Source organism: Hemiscyllium ocellatum, chromosome 15, assembly GCF_020745735.1.
Source record: "Hemiscyllium ocellatum isolate sHemOce1 chromosome 15, sHemOce1.pat.X.cur, whole genome shotgun sequence".
Taxonomy (NCBI): domain Eukaryota; kingdom Metazoa; phylum Chordata; class Chondrichthyes; order Orectolobiformes; family Hemiscylliidae; genus Hemiscyllium; species Hemiscyllium ocellatum.
The window spans coordinates 841,987-867,317 of NC_083415.1; the positions used below are offsets into that span (position 1 = coordinate 841,987).

Sequence of the window (25,331 nt, forward strand, 5' to 3'; positions counted from 1 at the left end):
GCAACTGGGATCTAATGCTGTATTAAGACTTGTTAAAGGCAATGCCGAAAGATCAATTTTGTCTATTCAGTAGATCAAGGAGCACACTACTGTGGGCAAAATGAGTTGATGGCACTCTAAAGTCAGAGGGTTCTACTGCTGGCCCAGTCTAACTTTATTTACATCTGCTTGATATTTGGACTAAGCATAAATAATTATTCTGGATTGATGCAAGGAATATCTTAGTACTTGCTACACCCATTTGCAAATTATTTATTGATTGTTAAATTTTCTATTGGTTTCTTCTTTGGTGGTGTAATTTGCTTCATAATAATTGGCCCTTGACATCTTTATACTTACAAAGATCTCATGCATAGTTTTATTAAATGGATTCTAATGGATACAGTGAGAGGTCGTCTTGAGTAAGCTATAATAACAAAATTGGTGAATGGAATTTATGTACCATATATGCCATTCTCCAGGAATGTCAATAGGCTGACAAGTATGTGTTAAGAGAAATGAGTTATGTGTAACGTATAATTTATTACATCCAATGTTGTTGGCCTTTCATTGTCAGTAGCCTACCAATTGTCTTCTTCCGTAACTGGATGGTGTAGAGTTGTGATGGAAGGGATCTTCTCAATTCAGTGTTCTTCTTGGCTTTGAAGACCATTTTTGGATTGCAACCTAGAGCAGCAAGCTTCCTGTTTATTATTTTCCAAAGCAAAACAAGTCAGAACTCACCTTCTAATTAAAGGTGCTATGCTCAGAGAGGCTGAAGGGACTTGGAACTTTTAGGCAGCAGCACACATGTGAGGGTTAGAAGCCTGAAAAAGCTGACCCCTCGGTCTTTTACTGTTAGTTGGAGAGACTGGGAGCTGCAGTGAGGTGAATTTTCTCAAGGACAAGAGGAAGAGGATAGCTTTTTCACCCAACCAGGAATGCATAAAAATGGCCTAGGCAACAAGCAGAAGCAATGAGATCTCTTGAATCTGTAGGTAATGGACAAGGATGATCCAGGATAGCAGGAAGGCATGTTGGGGAAGTGGCCACATACTATGACTTGCACAGCATTCTTCTGCACAGTGTTTCTCAAAATACATTGCAGTTCCATTAATTCCTGTCACTGCAGGCACATTGCATCCCTATCTGAGCAGCGTAAATTCAAACTTGCTCTCGCAGCCATGCTATCGATACCATACATAAATTCTGTACATTACCACTCTGAATGTAAGGCATTCCTAATACACACAGCAACATGATAAACATAAAAGGACATAGGCTTGTTGGAACTGGAGGTTGGTGGTGTCATGCAGGGATGGGGGTGACAGGTGCCTTGTCATCCATTGACAGTTCATACCCACCTGGTTCACTGGGAAGTTGATTTGGCGCTATAAGACTACAGACATTAGCACCTTGAATGACCGAGGCACACAGGGGTGCTTGGATATGCTGAGGTAATTGATATTTTGTTTGTCGATATTTGCCAGGGGCATTACGTGCTTATTGATGAATCTGTGTCCATTCTATGTGCTCTATGGAGGTTTACACATGTGGGGAGAAAAGCTGGAGCCTCTGCTCGTTTACTTTAGCTGTTTCTAGGCTATGTAGCATTGAAAAAAAATCCCAGCTCCACAACGTCAGCAGAGGGAAGCTGCAAAGCTATGTAAGCTACTTCCACTTGCTCAGAAGGCTGGTTTCAGGAAAGTGAAGGTGAGGATCCTTTGTCCTTACATTTGTCATTAGGCCAATTGTGGCTCTTCAGAGTGGCACTGATATTTAATGAATGAAGAGTGGTAGAGGGCATCCACATGGTAGCACTAACCATGCATTCAAGTTAGACTCACCTCACTCGCGTCTGAATGGGCCCAATGAGCTCAACTATATTTACCTATGTGTAAAAAATGAGGTCTGCAGATGCTGGAGATCACAGCTGCAAATGTGTTGCTGGTCAAAGCACAGCAGGTTAGGCAGCATCTCAGGAATAGAGAATTCGACGTTTCGAGCATAAGCCCTTCATCAGGAATGGTGTTCCAAGATCTCTCCTATCACTACTCCTGTTGCCTAGTTGCAGTCTTAAGCAGTGGCCACCTGCTCCATCCACTTGGCTCTTGGGGCTGGTCCTAATGGAGCTGCAAGTAAAATCAGGATGAGGGGCTTTCATAACTGTCCTGGGTGGTGTTATCCCTGAATCTTTGGCCAATGGACACTGTCGCCACTTGACCCTAAAATACCGGGCCATGTACATATTGTTGACAACCCATCTACGTGAATGCATGACGATCCCTAAAATGAAATCTATTCGATTTCCTACAGTGTGGAAACAGGCCTTCAGCCTGACAAGTCCACACCAAACCTTCGAAGAGTAACCCAGCCAGACCCATTTCCCTCTGATTAATGCACCTAACACTGGGCAATTTAGCATGGCCAATTCATCTGGCCTGCACATCTGATGGTGGAATTTCAATCCGATTAAAGCTTGGGATGAAGATGACCGCTGCCAGAAAAGCCCATCTGGTCCACTAATGCCCTTCAGGGTTGGAAGAGAAGTTTGGGTGACTACACAAAATGAATTAACTAAATTTCCATGGAGAACTGCAGCCTGATATCAGTGACAAGGTACAATATGTGCATAGACGGATGATTATTTGAGAATCATTCGTGGTTCTCTGTAAAATTCTCTGTTGCTATTTAGAGATAATGCAGAACTATCTCTAAATAGTGGCACGGTGGTTCAGTGGCTAGCACTGCTGCCTCACAGCACCAGGGACCTGGGTTTGATTCCTGCCGAGGAGATTGTGCAAACTTCACACAGACATTCTCCCCCTGTCTGCGTGGGTTTCCTCCCACAATCCAAAGATGTGCAGCTCAGGTGAATTGACCATGCTAAATTGTCCATAGTGTTAGGTGCATTAGTCAGGGGCAAATATAGGGAAGGGGAATGGGTCTAGGTGGGTTACTCTTTGGAGGGTCAGTGTGGACTTGTTGGGTCGAAGGGTCTGTTTCAATACTATAGGGAATCTAAATTTTTTTTTTAAATGATGTAGTTCCAAGTTAATAAGTGCAAGTTCAAAGATGTGTTTGTTGTGCCCAACAGCCATAATATTGCAAGAAAATAGCAGGGCTACCTGATCTGTGAGAGATTACTGAACAAGATGAGGCAGAAATGAAAAACAGGACCTTGAAAATGTTACTCAAAATATAGATCTTGAATTAACTTTAAAAATACATGAAGGTTGAATGATTGCTTTATTCAGAAAAGGTTTGTGTAACAGCAACGTAGTAGAGCTTTTTCCAGATTCATGATAAAAATGAAAATCTGGAAGCAACCAAATTTTAGAAGGTAAATGATTTTTGAAGAGCAATGTAAACTAGATTTTGTATACTTTGTGAAAATTTGATTTAAAGCTCAATCTCATCATAATATAATGTAATGGATGTATATGGTCTCAATGTTTGTAGTCTTAGTGTAAATTAGTAATTGAAGTGGTATAGATTATTGTGGAGATCCAGAGTAAAGAGTGGGATAAGAATACCCCAACTTGGCAGTAACTCAATTTTAAAATTCTATTTTATTTCTAAAGCCCTCCATAGCCTCTCTCAACCCAACATTTGTAATCTCTAAACCTACAATCCTGGTCTCCTCCTATTCCAGGCAAAGGTGAGGACTGCAGATGCTGGAAATCAGAGTCTAGATTAGAGTGGTACTGGAGAAGTACAGTAGGTCAGGCAGCATTCAAGGAGCAGGAAAATCGACATTTTGGGCAAAGGCCCTTCATCAGAACAGCATCCTGATGAAGGGCTTTTGCCCAAAACAATGATTTTTCTGCTCCTCGGATGCTGCCTGACCTGCTGCACTTTTCCAACACCACTCTAACCTAGAATCCTCCAATTCAAGCCTAATGCTCATCCCTACTTTAATCATAAGTCTTGCCATCTGAATCTTCACATGTTTAAGACTTTAACTCTGGAATTCGTTCCGTGTACTTCTCTAGCTCTTAATCTTCATCTCCTACTTCAAGATCCTCCCAACACCTAAGTTATTAAACAGGGTTTTGCTCATCTGCCCTAATATTGCCCAAGTATCATTTTGAGAATGTGTTGCTGGGAAAGCACAGCAGGTCAGACAGCATCTGAGGAGCAGGAAGTTCAATGTTTCGGGCATAAGTCCTTCTTCAGGAACCTTGGATGCTGCCTGACCTGCTGTGCTTTCCCAGCAACACACTCTTGACTCTGATCTCCAGCATTTGCAGTCCTCGCTTTTTCCTGAGTGTCATTTAATTTGATTATACTTCTGTGAAGCACCTTGAGATGTTTTAGATGATTAAAAGTGCTATATAAATGCAAGCTGTCTTTTTGTTGTTCATAAATAGAATAACCAAATTCACATTATTGTGGATAATCAAAGATTTTTTTTTGTTCTGAATAATGATTGAATAAACGTTTTGGAAGGCGAAAATGTAATACAATGCTAGGTTTCTGGATTGCAACTTAATAGGCAAAACAGAGGAATATAGAGACTAGTTTTGCTCTTTGTTTGCTAACTCATAAAAATGACCTTTATACATGCTTCTGATTAGATAGGGGATCCAGCACTGAAAAGGGCATTCAGCCCAACTGGTTTGTAGCAATCTTTTTAATCTGCATCATCCTCTCTTATATTTTTTTTCAGTATAACTCTATTTCTCTCTCCCTCATTTATTGAACTAGCTTTCCCTTAAATTTATTTCTGCAATTTGCTTCAGCAGGTTCCACATTGATGTTTCTCCTAAATTTTCTTCTTGATTTTATTGGTGACTGTGTTATATTTACAGCTTCTGGTTTTGGTCTAACCACATGTGGAAACATTTCCTATATGTCTACACTCTCAAACCTCAAATTTTCAAAGACCCCTGAACCTCTTTTTCTGAACACATGAATTTTGTGTCAGTTCAGCCTTTATTAAGAAATGTCTACCCCTTTGTTCTAGCATCATCCTTGTGTATCATTTGCATATCTTCTCTAGTATCGCTGTATTCTTTTAATAATATAAAGACCAGAACTGTGCACTGTATTCTAAAAGGAACTGAAGAAACCTCAGGTGACCTGCCTAAGGCTCCACACTTGTGTTAATATTTCTTTTTTGCAGTGCTGCTATTTTAACCGTAACTAAGGAAACAAAACAATCAACCTTCAAGATGTTTATTTTCAGTTTTCACAACTGTATCTGCTATGTGTCATTTTCAGCCTTATGTCCTGGATGTTAAGATGGTTGAGACTATCTATTATGTTAGGTTACCATCCAAACTGTGAGGTTAAGAGTTGCACACACCTCTGTCTTGGCCACTGACCCTTGCTGCAGAGGCTGATCTAATACTTCGGAACATCCCTGATAACATGGGACAAAAATATTAAGTATCTCAGCCATTTGACTACTGCCTATCATAACTGAGATCCTCACACACTGTGAAATTCTTTGAACAAAATCACCAAAGAGAGTCCTGCTAGTTCTCCTTCAGCCTCCCCATCACCCTTTCCTGCTGCCAGTCTGTTGCCCCCACCTCCAAGAAGCGCTAAGGTCAAATTTAGCGCCCATCACTCCCTGTTAACATCAGTTAACTCAGCATAAGCTCAAAATCAACTAGCCGGCCTCCCTGCCCCTAAATTCAGTACCTGCTAATTTAATATTCAAGGCAATTGCTGTTTTCTGTATCCCTGGCTTAAGAAAAAAAACATTTTTTGCACGGTTAGTCAGAAAATACTTCTTTTTGTAGAAAAGTTGTTTTTACCATAGTTCCAGAATTTTCCATGGAATCAGTCTTGGAACTGCTGAGCTTCCAGTGAAATTATGGGTCGCAATTAACTATTAACCCTAAAGTATCCAGTTACCTTGATCTTAAGGCATTGTGTATGGATTTGCTTTCCTGTTTATTATGTAACAAAGAGGAATAAATCAACTATCAGGAAAAATCCTCTCGCCAATAAAAATTCCAAATCTACCACCAAGCACTTCCTACAATTCTGTGTTGTTTAATCCTTTACTCAGAAACTTTGCCATTCTTGCTCTAATTATAGAAAGACAATGTACAATCATTCTTAAAAAATTGAAATCATTAAAAATAATTCAATTTACAGTTAAAAATTCCTTTAAACAACTTCAGATCATTAGAGAAGTTGACATATCATGAGAGGTCCATGACTAGCAGTCTTTCCAACATCCATCAGATGGAGGTTCTTCATGGCTGGTGCTAATGACAGCCACACGCTCTGACCACCATATTCCTGTACTTCTTCAAGATAACGTTTGAGCTGTCATCAAAGTAAAGCACAGATATGGCGTTGAGCTGTGTGGGAGCGCAGCATGGCTTCGGGACATTCTCTGGGTTTATTAAATGAACCTGAACATAAAATTGAGAGAGAAAAAAATGCTTCAAATAAAATTTAAAAACATTTAACAATGGGCACAGCTCACTTAAGTAAGAAGCTCATTGTTGGGCAGCATCCAGGAGAAGACAGAACATCATTCCACATCTGACACAAGTTTTTCATCTACTAAAACCACTGACTCTAGATGAGATGAAGCTGCTTTCCAGCACCATATTTAATTAGTGCTTAAATAAAAAACTTGGAAGAGGCACATACCAGAGAGACGCGTCTTGCATACCCGAAAACAGAACTTTAGTGTGCCCAGCTTTTAATTTTACTGGTTTTGTACTATGTTTTCCCCTCTTGAAACGTGACTTTCCCACTCCTAAATGTTTCCTGTCCCTATTTGTCTTCCCCTCCCGACACCAATATCTACCACCAGGATAGCCTGTAGGCTCTCTTTTATTCCTTAAACACAGAAGCAACTTCTCCATCCACTACCAATGTTTGAACGTTTTCATCTTGATTAACTTCTTTGATTCCAATCACTATCTCCAAATAAAAAGGTGTTATCTTATATCCAGACCTCCAGCTGAGTTGCCCAGTTGTTAAGATTCTAGATAGCATATCTCAAATTATTAGGCTCCTGGGTGAGGAGTGATGATCTAGCTACCCTTCTTTATTCACCCACACCCTGTGTTGTTCCCAACAAGGTTAATTTAGAAGCTGGTTCCTTTCCTTGTGGATATCTTTCTGCCAAATGAAATTGTGTTTTAAAAGGAGCCAAGTTATCCAGGCTTTCTTTGAGTTAACAAAGAGTCAGTTTATTCATTGGTAAATGCAAAAATTACACGCAACATATATTCGTGCATTAAAAATAAGAGTACAGTCCAAAGAGAAAATAAATATATTTCAGATCAATGTCTTCAAAGTTTTCAACAAGTGGATGGTTAACTATCCTGGCCGTTTCGGAGAAGGTTATGGTTAACATTAATTTGGGTAGTTGAACAGTTGATTTTAAGATTCTTCGGGTGCAATCTTATAGGGATACGAGTGATGTCGCTATGGAGAGACGTGGCAAAATCAGGCAAGAAATGCAGTTGGGCTCCTCGTAATTTTGAGAGTATCTCACATCATTTTTCGGCTTTTTATTAAGCAATTTGGAAAGACTCTTGCTCGGCAGCAGCAAGATGTTAATTGATGGGGATGAATTCTTGTCAAACAATTTGCTAATGCCAAACTTGCTTTGTTAATATTTAGATTCCCATCTTATCAACTCGCCAAACAAGCTAGACACTTGGAAAATATGGCAAGGAAACAAGAGCAAGCACCTGGAGGATGTGACTCTTGCTTGCTCTGAATGACTTCTGTAGTGGAAAATGGGGACTAACATCTCTGGGCATGTTACATAGGCAATTGTCATGTATACTCCTTAACCATGACTTTGGCATCCAAAATATGTCAGCTTCTAATCACCCAATGAAACAAGACGGTAGTGTTGGTTAGTGTGGGTGTCTCAGAGATGTTTCCTGAAACGATCTGCAAGTTTGTGACCTGTCTCCCCGATGTAGAGGAGCCCACATTAGGTGCAACGGATACAGTCAATGATGCGTGTGGAAGACAGGTGTATTTCTTTTGAATGTGGAATGCTCCTTTGGAGCCTTGGATGGAGGTGAGGGGGGAGGTGTGGGCACAGATTTTGCACTTCTTGCATTGGCAGGGGAAAGTGTTGGGACTGGGGTGTGGATCTGACAAGGGAGTCACGGAGGGAATGGTCTCTCCGAAATGCAGTTAGGGGTGGTGAGGGAAATATATCCCTCGTGGTGATGTCTGTTTGTATGTGGCGGAAGTGGCGGAGGATGGTACGATGTATCTGCAGATTGGTGGGGTGGAAGGTGAGGACAAGAGAGTTCTGGAGTTGTTGTGTGATTGGACGGGAGGGGCTCAAGGGCGGAGTTTGCCTCCTGACACTCATTGATTCAAGGTTTGCTAGGGCTTCCTGATGCCTGAACGCTATGAATAATTTAGCACGTCCAATTCGCCTAACATGCATATCTTTGGACTGTGGGAGGAAACCAGAGGAAACCCACACAGACACAAGGAGAATGTGCAAACTCCACACAGACAGTTGCCTGAGACTGCAATTGAACCTGGGTCCCTGGTGCTGTGAGGCAACAGTGCTAACTACTGTGCCACCCATGATACAAGCTCCCCTTTTTCACCCTCCCCTGTCCTGCCTGAAGATCCTGTAGTCCAGAATGTTAAGTTGTGACAACCACATCTCTGTAACGGCAGGAACATCACAATTTCATGTATCAATCCATGCCTTAACTCCTCTGTTTTCCCCATAGTACTCCCAGCATTAAAGTTCATATTATCCAACCTCCCTTTCTTCTTTGAAACTCAAGCTGATCTCCCTCTGCCTTGATTGCCATTTAAAAGTATGCTGCATCCTTTTTGTACCAACACTGCATCCTCTTTATCTATCAAAAGTGTTTAAACTGTTCCAAAGAATATTAGCAAACCCACCCGCTAGGATGTTGGTCCCAATCTGGTTCAGATGCAAACTGTTCCGCTTGTAGAGGTATCATCTTCACCAGTAAAATTCCCAGTGTTCCAAAAATCTAAAAACCTCCCTCTGTACCAAATCTTGAGCCATATTCATATGCCCTGTTCTCCTATTTCTTTACTCATTAGCACATGGCACTGGGTATTATCCGAAGATTACAACTTTTGAGGTTCTGCTCTTTCATTTATATCTAAAATTTTTGATGCAAGATCTCAACACTCATTCAACCTATGTTATCAGTACCAACATGTACCATAAGCTATATCTTCAGGATGCCCTGCAGCTGCTTAGTAACATCCTTGACCTTAGCACCAGGGAGGCAACCTTCTTCTGCAATATCATGAAGAACCAGCACTCTCATCAATTTTCAAAATAAAAAAAATGATTTGTGAGGAGGACCCCAAGGGACTCCTGCATCACTTGCTTGATTCTCTTTGTTTCCCTGGTGGTTATCCATTCCCTTCTTTTCTCCAGTCCCTTGAGATCCAATGTGACCACATGTCTAAATGTGCTATCCATGAACATTTCAGCCTCACAGATGTGTCATAGTGTCTCTTGTTATAGCTCTCGCTCCGAAACACAAAGCTCAAGTTTCTACTTAGATTAAAAACAGAGAGAACTGTGGATAATGTAAATCAGAAACAAAACAGAAATTGCTGGAAAAGCTCAACAGGTCTGGCAGCTTCTGTGGAGAGAAAACGGAGTTAACGTTTTGGCTTCTGAGGAAGGGTGATCAGACCCGAAATGTTAACTCTGATTTCTGTCGACAGATGCTACCAGGCCTGCTGAGCTTTTCCAACAATTTCTGTTTTCATTTACCAAGATTCTACAGTTAGGAACAATTCTTGCATGTGAAGATATCCAGGATGTTGGTAGTGTCCTTGACCTCCCACATATGACAGATCACACATTCTACTCAGCTGACCATAACTTAAATTTACAGACTTACTTGCTAACTTTTTGAATTATGTAAACGTACTTCTTTTATCTTAACTTTATTGTCATATTCAATCTGATTTTACTTATCCCAGGTACATCATAGTTAATCCCTTAATAATCTCCCAGCTCTTGGTTCTTGGTCTACTCTTGCGCCGACTGATCTGTTTAAGCAGTTAGGAAAGCAAAACAGCAGATAAGAAGAAAAGTCTCCCTTTCTCTCACCCTAATCTAACTGATATATTTTATTCTCTGCTGGTTGCATGGTGCCAGTTTCATAAATTTCATACTCTACCGTAGCTGTTTCCGGAACTGGTTTACATCAGAGTAACTATTGGTCCAGTGCATTGTTATGAAGTTGTAGACATATGCTGTACATTTAAGGGAACTGAAAGTTCTGGCTGGCACAGTGTGCTGAAAAATTTTAAAATGTAACATTTGGTTGCAAATAGCTGGAGCTTCGTTGCCTGGTACACAGCAAATTCAAATTCAAATTCAGCTAATCAGTTTAAATTATTTCCCAGATACCCAAAATCCTGTGGAATTTTAATTTTACTGTTTTGGATGACATCAAATCAATGGTCTGGTCCGATGTTTTGTGATATATAAAATTGGGTATTTTGAATAACTGAGGAGAACAGCAAAGAGCAGCCAAGCATAACAGACCGCCACCAGAATGGCGCTCTGAAAGGTACCTGTCAATAAGTTGTGCAGCAGAAGACCAAAGATGACCTAGAGGAATCTACAGAAGAAGTTCGACATCTGAAGATGACATCTGGTTTTGAAAATTAATTTGCTGTAAATTTAAGAGGGAATTTATCGGACCAGTAAATAGGTTTAAGAGAAAGAACTTGTAAATAGTTGTAATAAAATTGTTAATTTTTTAAAAATAGTGATATTTGAGATAGTTCTTTGCCCATCGAAATTAAATAGATTTCAGGCGCTAGGTGAACTTTTCTGTGTGTCTAGTTTAAATTAGCAGAAGGGTTTATCCTGTGTGGTAACGTAACGGTCCAAGCTACTTCAGCTATACCCATTACTTCTTCCTATGTTGTTTACTTGACATCCAACACTTACCAGCGTTTGAACAATTGCATGATTTGTAGCATTCATGTATGAGTTCAATGGGAATGAGCATTCTCCTTCACAATAGTATGCAGCATATCCCTCGGGAGCTATAATCCAATCCTTCAAGAAGGAGATAAAGAGGACATAGTATCAGAACAGAGCTTCTATATATGGCTATCATTGAATAAAGCTAAAAATCACACAACACCAGGTTATAGTCCAAAAGGTTTATTTGGAAGCACTAGCATTTGGAGCGCTGCCCCCTCATCAGGTGGTTCTGATGAAGGAGCAGCACCTTGGAAGCTATGTTTCCAAATAAATCTGTTGGATTATAACCTGGTGTTGTGTGATTTTTAACTTTGTACACCCCAGTCCAACACCACTGTCTCCAAATCATCACTGATTAGATTTGGGTTTACTCAGTGTTTTCTAAATCCTGTATGCAAACAAAGCACACCTTGATTTAAAATATCAGTTTCAGAGTGAAGGTCAAAAAGAAAAAAAACTATTTACAGCATTCACTCAAAAGAAAGGAGGAATAATGTTAGACTGGAGTTCAGATTTAACTGTTGTTCTGTAATTATAACAACCTCCACAGCAATTTTTAATGTTATAAATGTTTAGTTGTCTTGAGAGCTCAATTTTTCTGTGCATCTCCATTGATATTGTAAACGATATTAAAGCTAAGGAAAGGAACACCTCCAGACAACCTCAAGCAATTGTAGGTCAGCAAAGTAGAGCTCCTCTTCCAAACTCATGCCTTAACCTAATTCTGATGATTACCCTATTGCAGCAATGTGATAATGGTCAGTTTCGCACAGCAACCAGTCATACTGTTGTCTCTATCAGTAAGACACCCCAGCTACCACTTTAGCCCATGCACCGTGCCCATAGAAATTGAATTGAGATTCAATTCTAGTTGAATCACATGAGATGCTTACTGGTAGAGACTGAAGGGATGTTTATCTCATTAGCCCGAATCAGATTTGAAATCAGGCTCCAGAAATGGAAAGTTAAAATTCAGTTCCCTATCTGTGCCATCATTAAAACATTTATTCAAATAGATTACAGTCAGCACTAAAACAACATGCCAGTCAGAAAATCTAAGTTGCATTTTTCTAATACACAAATTTAATTCAGCCGCATATTTTACAGTTCGAGAGTAATGAGCAAATTAGGATTGTAGCTTTTTAAGTAATGCATAAACTATTGGTTTTTTTTATTGAACTGGTGGAAAGAGCAATTGTATGTGGTGTCAGCTATGAAAGAAGTGACCTTCCCTCTTCCAATACATAATGAAGGACAATCCGACCAGTCTCCGTCATTAATTTTATATGCTGATTAAAGTCATTGCACTTACATTGCTGACATCTAACATGTTATATTGTGGGGATTCCACCAGTTCTATATCCTTATTATTGGTGTACTGGGAGCATTTTTAAGGGGTCACTACAACATTTAGTTTCAAACATTGAGGCATTGATTCTACAGGATATTTAATTTGCATATTTTAAAATATGTTTTACATGTTTTTCATTCATATGCATTACCAGGGACAATTATTAGAAAAAATATTAAACTCCAAATTTCAAAATGCCAAATGCCATTGAACCTATTTTTAAATTTAATGTTGAATAGAGAACAGCACCTCAGCTTTCTCTCAGACCTTTACTGGAGTGTTATAGCTTACTGAAGTCCTGAAGTTGCACTTGAAACCTACAAACCCATTAAAAGTATTACCAGTGAAGCTAAGCTGACTACTGACTACAACATAGCTGCAAAAGTCTGAATGGGATTCCAAAGTTGCAAACTCTGCACATTAAAGCCCATCACAACCAGGAATGAGAAGAATGTTAACTAATCTCAGTGAGAATTTAAAAGATAAAACGAATATCTGACAGCAGATGGAAATCTCTCAAGGGGACAATTGGCTAGCTCCAAATGGAAGATGCATTAATTCACTAATATGCATGTTGTAGAAGAATTTGCTCTTTGTAAGAGATGTTCTGGCTAAAAGGTGAAACAAGAATAAATAAAAAAAAAACTATTCTAGTTGGAAACATGCCTCTGAAATGATTTTGGACAGAGACAAGAAAACATTTTGAAGAATTCTTTATATTCTGGAGTTACCTGCCATCCTAGGTCACGAAAGCTGACATACAGCTCATGCTTCATGCAGGCCTGTCGTTGGTCACTGCTACCGTTCTCTAGTAATAAGAAAAAAATAGAGGCCATTAACAACTAAGTATCAGGATGAGCTGTGCCTCAATTATCTCTGCTAAGGTCCTGCATCAGATAATGATCAGGTGGAGCTGGATGTTCAAAGGCACCCACACTTCTCAATTAGAAAGAAGCTCGTCAATTTTTGCTGACTGAAGAGGTTAGAGGACAAAGAGAAAAGAAGAAAAAAACTTGCATTTCTACTGGGCTCTTAGCAATTGTTAAAGTACTCTTTGAGGTGTCATCATTGTTATAATGTGTAAAATGTGAGTATCAATTTATATACAAGCTTCCACAAAAACAATGTGATAACAGCCAGTTAATTTGTTTTGGAGATATTGATTGAGAGATTGATGTTGTTCATGACATCACGGATAACTCTCTTATTCTTTGAAATAGTGCCTTAGTACCTGACAGGCTACGCTTTTCCAGCACCACACTTTTGGACCTAGGATTATCTATTCATCTACCTGTCGCATTCCAAGCTACCTTATCCCCATCCCACTTATCGCTTAGCTCCATGGCCAACAAATCTCATTCCTGACAAAGGACTTATGCCTGAAATGTTGACTCTCCTACTCTTTGGATGCTGCCTGACCTGCTGTGCTTTTCCAGCACCACACTCTTTGACTCTGATCTCCAGCATCTGCAGTCCTTACTTTCTCCCAGTGGACAGTGAAGAGGGTTACCTCAGATTACAACAGGATCTTGACCAGATGGGCCAATAGGCTGAGAAGTGGCAGTTGGAGTTTAATTCAGATAAATGTGAGGTGCTGCATTTTGGGAAAGCAAATCTTAGCAGGACTTATACACTTAATGGTAAGGTCCTAGGGAGTGTTACTGAACAAAGAGACCTTGGTGTGCAGGTTCATAGCTCCTTGAAAGTGGAGTTGCAGGTAGATAGGATAGTGAAGAAGGCATTTGGTATGCTTTCCTTTATTGATCAGAATATTGAGTACAAGAGTTAAGAGATCATGTTGCAGCTGTACAGGACGTTGGTTAGGCCATTGTTTGAATATTGCGTGCAATTCTGGTCTCCTTCATATTGGAAAGATGTTGTGAAATTTGAAAGGGCTCAGAAATGATTTACAAGGATGTTGCCAGGGTTGGAGGATTTGAGCTATAGGGAAGAGGCTGAACAGGCTGGGGCTGTTTTCCCTGGAGTGTTGGAGGCTGAGGGGTGACCTTGTAGAGGTTTACAAAATTATGAGGGGCATGTATAGGGTAAATAGGCAAAGTCTTTTCCCTGGGGTTGGGGAGTCCAGAACTAGAGGGCATAGGTTAGGGTGAGAATGGAAAGATATAAAAGAGACCTAAGGGGCAACGTTTTTCACGCAGCGGGTGGTATGTGTATGCAATGAGCTGCCCGAGGAAGTGGTGGAGGCTTGTACAATTGCAACATTTAAGAGGCATTTGGATGGGTATAATGAATAGGAAGGGTTTGGAGGGATATGGGCCGGGTGCTGGCAGGTGGGATTAGATTGGGTTGGGATATCTGGTTGAAATGGACGGGTTGTACCGAAGGGTCGGTCTGACTCTACTGCAAAGCCTCTTCCAAGGATGTCTACCTTGAAGAAGTTCTCCTCCTCCCTCTACAAGGATCTCAGTCTCTTTCTCTCTCACTGCACATGCTAGGTCCTCTCCGACCTATCACTTTCAATCGACTTATCGCATTCCCAGCTATCTTCCTCCCCAGTCCCACTCCCCTTCCATTTATCTTTCCGCCCCCTTGACCTACAAGCCTCATTCCTGATGAAGAGTTCATGGCTGAAATGTCGACTTTCTTGTTCCTCGGATGCTGCCTGAGCGGCTGTGGTTTTCCAGTACCACATCTTCGACTGTGACAGACAATTGATTAACTTAGGCGAAAGTGAGGACTGCAGATGCTGGAGATTAGAGTCGAGGGTGTGTTGCTGGAAAAGCACAGCAGGTCAGGCAGCATTTGAGGAGCAGGTGTGTTGACGTTTTGGGCTAAAGGCCTTCATCGGAATTGGTTAACTTCGGCAAAGCCTCAAATACCAAAACAGTTTCCCATTGATGCAACAAAGTATGGAGTTAACAAGAAATCAGGCCATGGCACCCAGCAAATCATTTTTAAAAATCAATTCAAACAACTGTTTTTCTGCTGTTGTACTGATCATACAATGGCAGAGGAACACAGTAAAACCACTCTTACTGGAGTGATTCCTGGGATAAGATATTTATCCTATGAAATGCACAGTAAATTGGGCTTTTGCTGTCTGAGTTTAAATGAATGAGAGGTGATTTCATTGCAAGATTTAGAGTTCTGTTTGGGCTTGACAGTGTAGATATTAGAGGACTGTTTCCCTCAGTTGGAGAGTCTACGATACATCAGGATAAAGAGTTTATTGTTTAAGACCGATACAAGGAGAAATTTCTTCATTGTAAGGTTGTGAACCTTTAAAATTCTCTACCATGGAGGGGTGTAGATGTTCAGTTGTTGAGTACCTTAATTCACAATTCATTGTTGATGAGAGAGTCTTCAACTTTATCCCATGACATCCAATTCAAGATAAATGCAGAATTCTGACAATGTCTATGGAGGAGATGAACGGCCTTACAAAGTGTGCTAGTGAGCCATTAAATTTGTGATTATGCTGCTCCTTTAACAAGGTTATGTTATCCTTGGGTTTTTTTCCAAGAGGTCATAAAGACACAGGTTCCAAAACGTCCGGGGTTGATCTACTTGAGGAAGCTTTTAGGGTTTTTAGGTTTTGGAAACAACTGCTCACTTTGTCAGTGATGCGCACATTCCATGAAAGAATTTAAAAGATAGCTCAATCAGGACTGACATAGTGAATAGCTGGAAGCCAATGTGAAGGAATAAAAAGGGAATTCAAGGAGCTAAAGGCAAAAAGGCAAGCTATTTAGACAGATAAATCCTAACAAAATTGATTTGTGCTTTCTCACACTGTGGAAAAGTATATAGGTTTGCATAGCCATGCTAGAATGGAAAACAGATGACTTTTCTTATGTAAGAGATGGTCATTTCCAATAATAGAAAAGAGACAAATGATAATAGATGATGACTGAATGATTTTGCAACCTTTTTTAGTATTTGGGATCCACCTCATGGAATTACATGTACAGAGGAACCTCGATTATCTGAAGGACACAGGTGGGGAGTATTTTGTTCGGTTAATCAAATTCCAGATAATTGAATGCTGGATAGCGTAATTTAGCCAAGCATCAGGACATTGTGAACATGCCAGATAATCCGACATTCGGATAATCGAATGCTGGATAATCAAGGTTCTTCTGTACACGTAATTCTATGAGTGTGAATCCCAAATGCTAAAAAAGATTGCAAAATCATTCAGTCATATCCTGGATAACTGAACAGCCTCATTCCAGTTACTAGCGGCATACCGCAAAGGTCGGTGTTGGGTTCACTGCTGTTCGTCATTTTTATAAATGACCTGGATGAGGGTTTAGAATGGGTTAGTAAATTTGCGGACGACACTAAGGTCGGTGGAGTTGTGGATAGTGACGAAGGATGTAGTAGGTTGCAGAGAGACATAGATAGGATGCTGAGCTGGGCTGAGAGGTGGCAAATAGAGTTTAATGCGGACAAGTGTGAGGTGATATACTTTGGACGGAGTAATCAGAATGCTAATGGTAAGATTCTTGGGAGTGCAGATGAGCAGAGAGATCTTGGTGTCCATGTACACAGATCCCTGAAAGTTGCCACCCAGATTGACAGGGTTGTTAAGAAGGCATACAGTGTTTTGGCCTTTATTAATAGATGGATTGAGTTCCGGAACCAGCTGTACAAAGCTCTGGTACAGCCACACTTGGAGTATTGTGTACAGTTCTGGTCACCGCATTATAAGAAGAATGTGGAAGCTTTGGAAAGGGTGCAGAGGAGATTTACTAGGATGTTGCCTGGTATGGCAGGAATGTCTTACGAGGAAAGGCTGAGGGCCTTGAGGCTGTTCTCAAGAGAGAGAGAAGAAGGTTGAGAGGTGATTTAATAGAGACATGCAAGATAATCAGAGGATTAGATAGGGTGGATAGGGAGAGCCTTTTTCCAAGTATGGGAATGCCAACCACGAGGGGACACAACTTTAAAGTGAGAGGAGATAGGTATAAAACAGATGTCAGAGGTAGTTTCTTTACTCAGAGAGCAGTAAGGGTATGGAATGCTTCGCCTCAAAGGTAGTAGATTTGCCAAGTTTAAGTGCATTTAAGTCGTCATTGGACAGGCATATGGATGTACATGGAATAGTGTAGGTGGGATGGGCTTCAGATTGGTATGACAGGGCGGCGCAACATTGAGGGCCGAAGGGCCTGTACTGCGTTGTTATGTTCTATGTTCTATTTCAGATTGCCATTCATCCCCCAGGGAGGAAATTGTGAAAGATGCAATAACCACCACCTGAGGGGTGGCCTTGTCAACGTTTATAAAATCATGAAGGGTATGGAAAAGATGGATAGCTAAGATCTTTTTTCTATGGTTGGGGGAGTCCAAAACTAGAGGGCATAGATTTAAGATGAGAGGGGAAAGATTTAAAAAGGACTTGAGGGGACACGCAGAAGGTGGTGCGAATATGGAATGAGCTGCTAGAGGAAGTAATGGAGATGGGTACAATTATAACACTTAAAAGGCTCCTGGATGAGTCTATGAATAGGAGGGGTTTAAGGAGATATGAGCCAAATGCTGGCAAATTGGATTGGGTCAGATTGGAATGTCTGGTTGGCATGGATGAGTTGGACCAACGGGTCTGTTTCCATGCTGCATGAATCTATGACTCTCAACCCTGAATACCAACCCCAGTGACAGTCAAACAATTGTCTCGAAGAAAATGTAAGACTTTGGATTTATGTCTAAGCCATGGATACTTGGGTGAGGGTGGGGGGAAGAGGAGTGGTGTGTTGGGAGGGAGGGGTATTTCCTAATGAGACCTTGAACATTTCAACTGAGATCATGTGAGGTTGGAATCTTGAGTCAGTTTAGAATTAAAGTACATGGCCAGTAATGCCACGGGCCAGGAGCCGAGTCAGATGTTTAGCAGTGGGGGTGATTGGGATCAGAGTTTGGGTGGATGGCAATCAGAATCAGGGATTAGGGAGGTACATAGATCAGGGTCAGCGTTTTGACAGGAAGTTTCAGAAATAAGGCATTTGGTAATGGGCTGGGTGGCAAGGAGGTTTGAGAGATCGGGTCAGGACTAAAGTGTTGAGATTGGCGTCAGGAATTTGGTGTGTAAAATCAGGATCAGATAATTAGGAGGGACCATAAAAAGGCTTGGAGAGGGAGATCAAGGGGACTGAGAACAAGATTCGTAGTGAGGACTTTAGTGAAAATTGGTGTTAGGAATTATGGGGAGATCACAAGTTAGATCTGCGACTGTCAGTCTATGGGAAGAGAGACTTAGGATTGGAGAAGGGAGTCAGAGGGAATCAGTTATGGGGGAATTGGTGGTCACAGTCTGTGAAATGATTAAAGGGTGTGACATCGGAGGCAGGATTTGATGTTGCAATTTCTGAGTATGTGGATTAGGCAATTAAACATATAATCTCAATCCTCCCAAGTAACTAAGCACCAAAAGAATTTTAAGTGAGCTCTGACACTGTTTAGTACCTGATCTTGCTGAGCTAGAAGTTCAATTTGAAAGGCTATTTCTTGAAATATGCAGTCTTCAAAACATATTAGTTTAACATCATTAAGATTTCACTGCCTTGGACTGTTTCATTTGTGATTTTCTGATTTTAGACTTTCCAGATTAGAACCCTCGGCCAAGTCGGAGAGACTTTCCTTTGTGGCAAGATTGTTGGGAAACATCAAAAATAGTCAATTCTGCCCTTAAACTATGCACTTCCCATTTCCATAGGGCAGGAATAGGTACAGCTTGGGCTTCATGCTTCCCAGAGACAACTGTCGTTTAGATGCCAGTTTGGTAAGCTCACTGCAGAGAACCCAGAGTGCAGAACAGACCGTCTCACAGTGATTTTCAGTGCATTTTGAATAGCCAGGTACCTTTTTAGGAAAACTGAAATATCGCATGTGGTCCGGTACTGTTTGAGAGGGGATTTCAGGTACTCTTTGGGATTGCCAATATTATCTTCAGTTATACGTGAAAGGCACGTAAACCTATCGGAACTGTCAAACTTACAAAAAGACTTTTGAGGAGCTGTTAAGAAATGTCAAGCCACTCAGACCTGTTAAACAGTTTCAAACTTGTCCAGACCTGTCAAGACCTGTGAAGAAATATATCAAACCTGTTATGAGGTATTAAGAACTATTCAACAATGGGTTTGGAGGGATATGCACTGGGTGTTGGCAGGTGGGACTAGATTGGGTTGGGATATCTTGTTGGCATGGACAGTTTGGACCGAAGGGTCTGTTTCCATGCTGTACATCTCTATGACTCTATGACTTGCCCAAATATGCTTTTGTGAATGGAAGTGTGTTGTTCAATAGAGTGCAGTCTGCAGCATAGATCTTTTAACAATATAAATTCATTCTTTTCTTGCATGTGTGCTTAATTGCAGATATGAGGTGAATTAACATGGTGATTGAGGTGGGAAGGGTTATGGGTGGAAGTTGGCGTGAGTGTATGAGCAGCGATGGAAGTATGGGTTGACTTTGGGTTGACTTGCTTAGTATGGTACTGGGGAATGAGGGTCCATAGCGGGTGTGTAGAGGAGTATAGTGTTGCACAGGATGTGGGAACCATGTGAGATGGGTGGAGGGCCTTATGCAGCATGTTCTGGCATATATAGGGATGAATAATGTGTGCGGATGAGGGTGGATCTGATCATTTACGTTTATTACATTAATTCAATTTTGTCCCCTGGAGTTCCGAGGAAGACTTTCCATCCAGCCCATCTTAAAATTTAGTAGCCACGACACTCTTGTCTTGGCTAGACCTCCAATCCAGACCCCCACACATCCCCCACTGTAGATTTCCATTTTTAAAGATCAAGATTATAAATCTGTAAATTTTCCCATCATTGTATATTAGCCTATAATGAAAATTAGCACCCTAGTTGTTATATCCAGATCTGATCTTGCAAAACAACTGTTGCCCATTGACTGAAGATACTCAAGTTGGCTAGACGCTCTTCTGAAGTGCCACACAAACTCTGTTAAAAATACACCCAACATGCCATCTGATATCAAGGTCTGAACTACAACAAGCTGCCTGGTTTTCTGATTATTTTTAAATTCAAATGTTTAACAGGAGAAATGTCACTACTGTGTTACCTTTTGGGTTAGGCATGTAAAAATGGATTTGTAACATTAGAACTGCAAGAACAGTGAATATCTACCTGTTAAGCTGGTTGCTCTGAAAGATTCCTGACTCTTAGAAGACCGAGAACGGCCCTGGTTCTTCTGTTTACCACTTGCTGATCTTGCACTGCGGATGTGAACCTCAGTGGCTTTGAAGAAGGCAACCATGAATGGTTGTTTAGTCTGAGGCCCAAGTCTTCCTATCAGACCGGCCATCTTTGGATTGACACTCTGTCCTTTTGAGAATACACATACATTAAGATTACCATTTCGCATAACGTTATATGCAGTAAAGTCTTGCTATTTGTGGGGTTACATTCCTGGAAAGCCATGAAAATTAGTGAACTGTTTGAATGATTTAGAATGGAAGTCGATTGGATAGGTTCCAAACATCTAAAGAGTAGAAAATAAAATTCAATTAAAAACAATAATTTCAATAAACAAAAGATATCTTGCTGTAGAAAGTAGTCATGATTTGGAGATGCCAGTGTTGGACTGGGGTGTACAAAGTTAAAAACCTGGTGTTGTGTGATTTTTAACTTTGTAGAAAATAGCATAGTGTTCTGAATTCAATTATACTAGTTCACAAAATAACAGTACTGTTGCATAACTTGCATAATAATATCATTGGGCTAGTAATTCAAATGCTCACACTAATGCTTCTGGGTTATCGGATTACAAATATAGAAAACAGGAGCAGGAGTAGACCATTCAGCCCTTTGAGCCTCCTCTGTCATTCAGTATGATCATGGTTTGAAGGTGAAGATGATTTCAATGAATAAATATGGAATTAAAAGCTAGTTCAGTGGTAACCATGAAACAATTATTGATTGTCATAAAAACATTTGATTCACTAATGCCTATGATACCTTAAATGGTCCGAACTACCCTTAGCTGCATGGATGGTTTAGAAATGACATAGCAATATTCTCGATACTGTAAAATGCTATGAAATGCAGGAAATCCTGAAGTTTTTCTGCATCTGCCACAATCAACCACATTGTTCAACCACAATCCCAGTGACCAGTTTTTTCCTCAGTCTCCATCACCATTAAACCATAAGATCAACTTGGTTCAATGAAGACTGTAGGATGCAGCAAGTAATTGGAATCTGGAATGCACTGCCTCACAGTGTAGTGGAGGCAGGTTCAATTGAAACATTCTTTACAAAATGAAATTAAGATTAATATATGGAAAGGAAGAAGGTGCACATCTACAGGGAGAAGCCAGGGTCAAGAAAAAAATGGGACTGGTGCCAGATTATTTGCTCCTTTGAAGAGCCAATGCATACGCCATGGGATGACTGGCTTTCTTTTGTGCTCCAATTGTTCTGTGATTTTGTGCAATACAAGCGTATCAAAAAAGGAGGTACTAACTTTATGAAGCTACAACACTGACCTACTTATATGCCAAACAGTAGACAAGGAAAGTGAGTCCATAGACAACAGATCTATGCTTTGCAGTCCTTACAAGTTCAGTTATCAATTCGGGGCGGCACGGTGGCTCAGTAGTTAGCACTACTGCCTCACAGCACCAGGGATCTGGGTTCGATTCCAGCCTCAGGTGACTGTGTGGAGTTTGCACGTTCTCCACCTGTGTCTGCGTGGGTTTCCTCTGGGTGCTCTGGTTTCCTCCCACAATCCAAAGTTGTGCAGGCCAGGTAAATTGGCCATACTAAATTGCCCATAGTGTTAGGTGCATTAGTCAGGGGTAAATATGGGGAATGGGTCTGGGTGGGTTACTCTTCGGAGGGTCGTTGTGGACTTGGGCCAATGTGCCTATTTCCATACTGTAGGGAATCTAATAGTGGTGGCAATTCAACAGCTAAATTACCTCATACTGGGAGGCCAGCCCCTCAGTGGAGGAGGCAAGGTTGAAACATTCACAACCGTTCTCAGCCCCCTTACCAAGTGAATAATCCATCACTGCATCCTCCTGAGATCACCAGCATTATATATGACAGTCTTTAGCTAATTCATTTAAAAAACACACAGCTGAACACACTGGATATTGCATTAGCTACAACTTGAGCCAAGCTGTTCCATTACAGCTATAACAAAGTGGAAAACTGCACTGGTAGGTCTAGCCCACAAACAGCAGACCAATCCCATATGGCTAATTACTGTCTCATCGCCTTCCTCGCAATCACCAGTAAAGTGATAGCGTTGACAACAAAAATTTTTGTCAAGTGGTACTTGCTCAGCAATAACCTGCTTATACCATTCCTTAGTTTAGAATCCACCAAGGCCACTTGTCTCCAGACTTCATTTCTGTTTTGCTTCAAGCACAGGCAAAAAAGTTAAATTCCAGAGGTGATGAGAGAGTGACTGCAATGGAAAAATTGAAGTTGATATGAAATAAGGGAAAACCTTTCATCTGGTTGGAGTTACATTTTTCCAAAAAGGAAAGTTATAGTGGCTATTACAGGCCAATCATCTCAGCTCCAAGGCATCTCTGCAGAAGTTCCTCAGAGTTGTGTCCTAGACTGAACCATTTTCAGCTGCTTCATTACTGACGTTCCCTCTATCATAAGTCAGAAGTGGGAATGGTTATTGATGATTGCATAGTATTCAGCACCATTCACAACTCATCAGGAACTGAAGCAGTCTGTACTCAAATGCATCAAAATCTAGACCATATCCAAGTTTGAGCTGACAAGTGTCAAATAACGTTTGTGCCTGACACGTTCTGGGTAATGACTATCTCCAATAAAAGATAATCTAACCATCATCCCTTGACAATTACTATCATTACCAACACCAAATCCCCCACTATCAACATCCTTGGGGGTTATCATTGACCAGAAACTGAACTGGGCCAGTCTCAAATATTGTGGCTAGATGAGGAGATCAGAAGCTATGAATTCTGTGGCAAGTATACAGGGGCGGCGGCTCAGTGGTTAGCACTATTGCCTCACAGCACCAGGGACCCGGGTTCATTTCCTGCCTCGGGCAACTGTCTGTGTGGAGTTTACGCATTCTCCTCGTGTTTGCGTGGGTTTCCTCCCACAGTCCAAAGATGTGCAGGTTAGGTGAATTCGCCATGCTAAATTGCGCATCATGTGAGGTGCATTAGGCAGGACTAAATGTAGGGGAATGGGTCTGGGTGGGTTGCTCTTTGGAGGGTCGGTGTGGACTTGTTGGGCCGAAGGGCCTGTTTCCACACTATAGGGAATCTAATCTAAGTAACTCTCCTTCTGATTCCTCAGAGTCTGTTTATCATTCACAAGGCAAAAGTCAGGACTCTGATGGAATACTGTTGCGAGTGTGTTGCTGGAAAAGCACGGCAGGTCAGGCAGCATCCAAGGAGCAGGAAATCAATGTTTCAGGTCCAAGCCTTCATCAGGAATACTGCCCACTTGCCTCGATGAGTACAGCTCCACGAGCGTTGAAGAAGCTTGGGACCATCCAGGATGAAACAGCCCACTTGATCTGTACCCCATCTATTTCCTTAAATACACACGTCCTCCATTACAGATGCAGAGTGACAGCAGTGTGTTCTTTTTCCAAGGTGGACTGCAACAATTTCAGGGCTCCTTTAACCCACTTTCCAAACCTGTGTCCCCTACCACCTAGAATAACAAGAGCAGAAGATACATGTGAACACCACCACTGTGAGTTCCTCTCCAAACTGTACATCATTTTGATTTGGAAATTAAAGTCTGGTTGAAGATTTGTAGCTCGGGTGTCCGTTGTTGTGGTTCTGTTCGCCGAGCTGGAAGTTTTTGCTGCAAACGTTTCGTTCCCTGGCTAGGGAACATCATCAGTGCTATTGGAGCCTGCTGAGAAGCGCTGCTTTGATGTTTCTTCCGGTATTTATAGTGGTTTGTTCTTGCCGCTTCCGGGTGTCAGTTTCAGCTGTAGTAGTTTGTATGTGGGGTCCAGGTTGATGTGTCTGTTGATGGATGTTCTTGCCATTTCCGGGTGTCAGTTTCAGCTGTAGTGGTTTGTATATTGGGTCCAGGTCTATGTGTCTGTTAATGGAGTTTGTGGATGAATGCCATGCCTCTAGGACCACAGAACGAGGACATGCCACAACCAAAAGGACTAGCCACACTACCATATGTCAGGAGCGTCTCAGAACTGACAGCCAGACTACTGCGACCCTTAGGACTCATAACAGCCCACAAGCCAACTTCCACACTCAGACAACAACTCACTAGAACAAAGGACCCAATAGCCAGCACGAGCCAAACTAACGTAGTTTACAAAATACCATGCAAGGACTGCACAAAACACTATATAGGACAAACAGGAAGACAGCTAACAATCCGCATCCACGAACATCAGCTAGCCACAAAACGACACGACCAGCTATCCCTAGTAGCCATACACTCAGACAACCAGGAACATGAATTTGACTGGGAAAACACTACCATCATAGGACAAGCCAGACAGAGAACAGCCAGGGAATTCCTAGAGGCATGGCATTCATCCACAAACTCCATTAACAGACACATAGACCTGGACCCCATATACAAACCACTACAGCTGAAACTGACACCCGGAAATGGCAAGAAGATCCATCAACAGACACATCAACCTGGACCCCACATACAAACTACTACAGTTGAAACTGACACCCGGAAGCGGCAAGAACAAACCAATATAAATACCGGAAGAAACATCAAAGCAGCGCTTCTCAGCAGGCTCCAATAGCACTGATGATGTTCCCTAGCCAGGGAACGAAATGATTTGGAAATATCACTAATTCCTTCACTGACACTGAGTCAAGATCCTTTATAACACCACTGTGGGTGCACCTACACCACATGGACTACAGTGGTTTAAGAAGGAAGTTCATCGTGGCCTTTCCAGGTTTAGCTGAATGCATGTGTCAAGATATAAAGGATAAGTTTAAAGTTTAACTAAGCTCCCAAGGGGAAGCTGCAAGCATTGTACCAGACCTACAAAATCTAAAAAGAAATAAAATAACGTGGTGGATCAAACCCTCCCA

General features: G+C 41.3%; 1 protein-coding gene across 2 annotated transcripts in view; it reads right to left on the bottom strand.

Annotated features, from left to right (window-relative positions):
• Positions 1 to 539: 539 nt before the first annotated feature.
• bmp7b (bone morphogenetic protein 7b) overlaps positions 540 to 25,331 on the bottom strand; it is a 164,051-nt gene continuing 139,259 nt past the window's right edge. The window contains exons 4-8 of one of the 2 annotated variants that reach the window (XR_009645463.1): positions 20,414 to 20,611; positions 13,028 to 13,104; positions 10,907 to 11,017; positions 6,092 to 6,356; positions 540 to 666 (exon numbers count right to left, since the gene is read on the bottom strand). Coding sequence is in view for 1 of the 2 variants with exons in the window: in XM_060835925.1 (XP_060691908.1) it covers positions 6,207 to 6,356; positions 10,907 to 11,017; positions 13,028 to 13,104; positions 20,414 to 20,611 (536 nt within the window). In the remaining variant the exon portion in view is untranslated. Of the gene's footprint in view, positions 667 to 5,972; positions 6,357 to 10,906; positions 11,018 to 13,027; positions 13,105 to 20,413; positions 20,612 to 25,331 lie in introns of those variants that run through there. The other variant, XM_060835925.1, reaches the window with a different exon arrangement.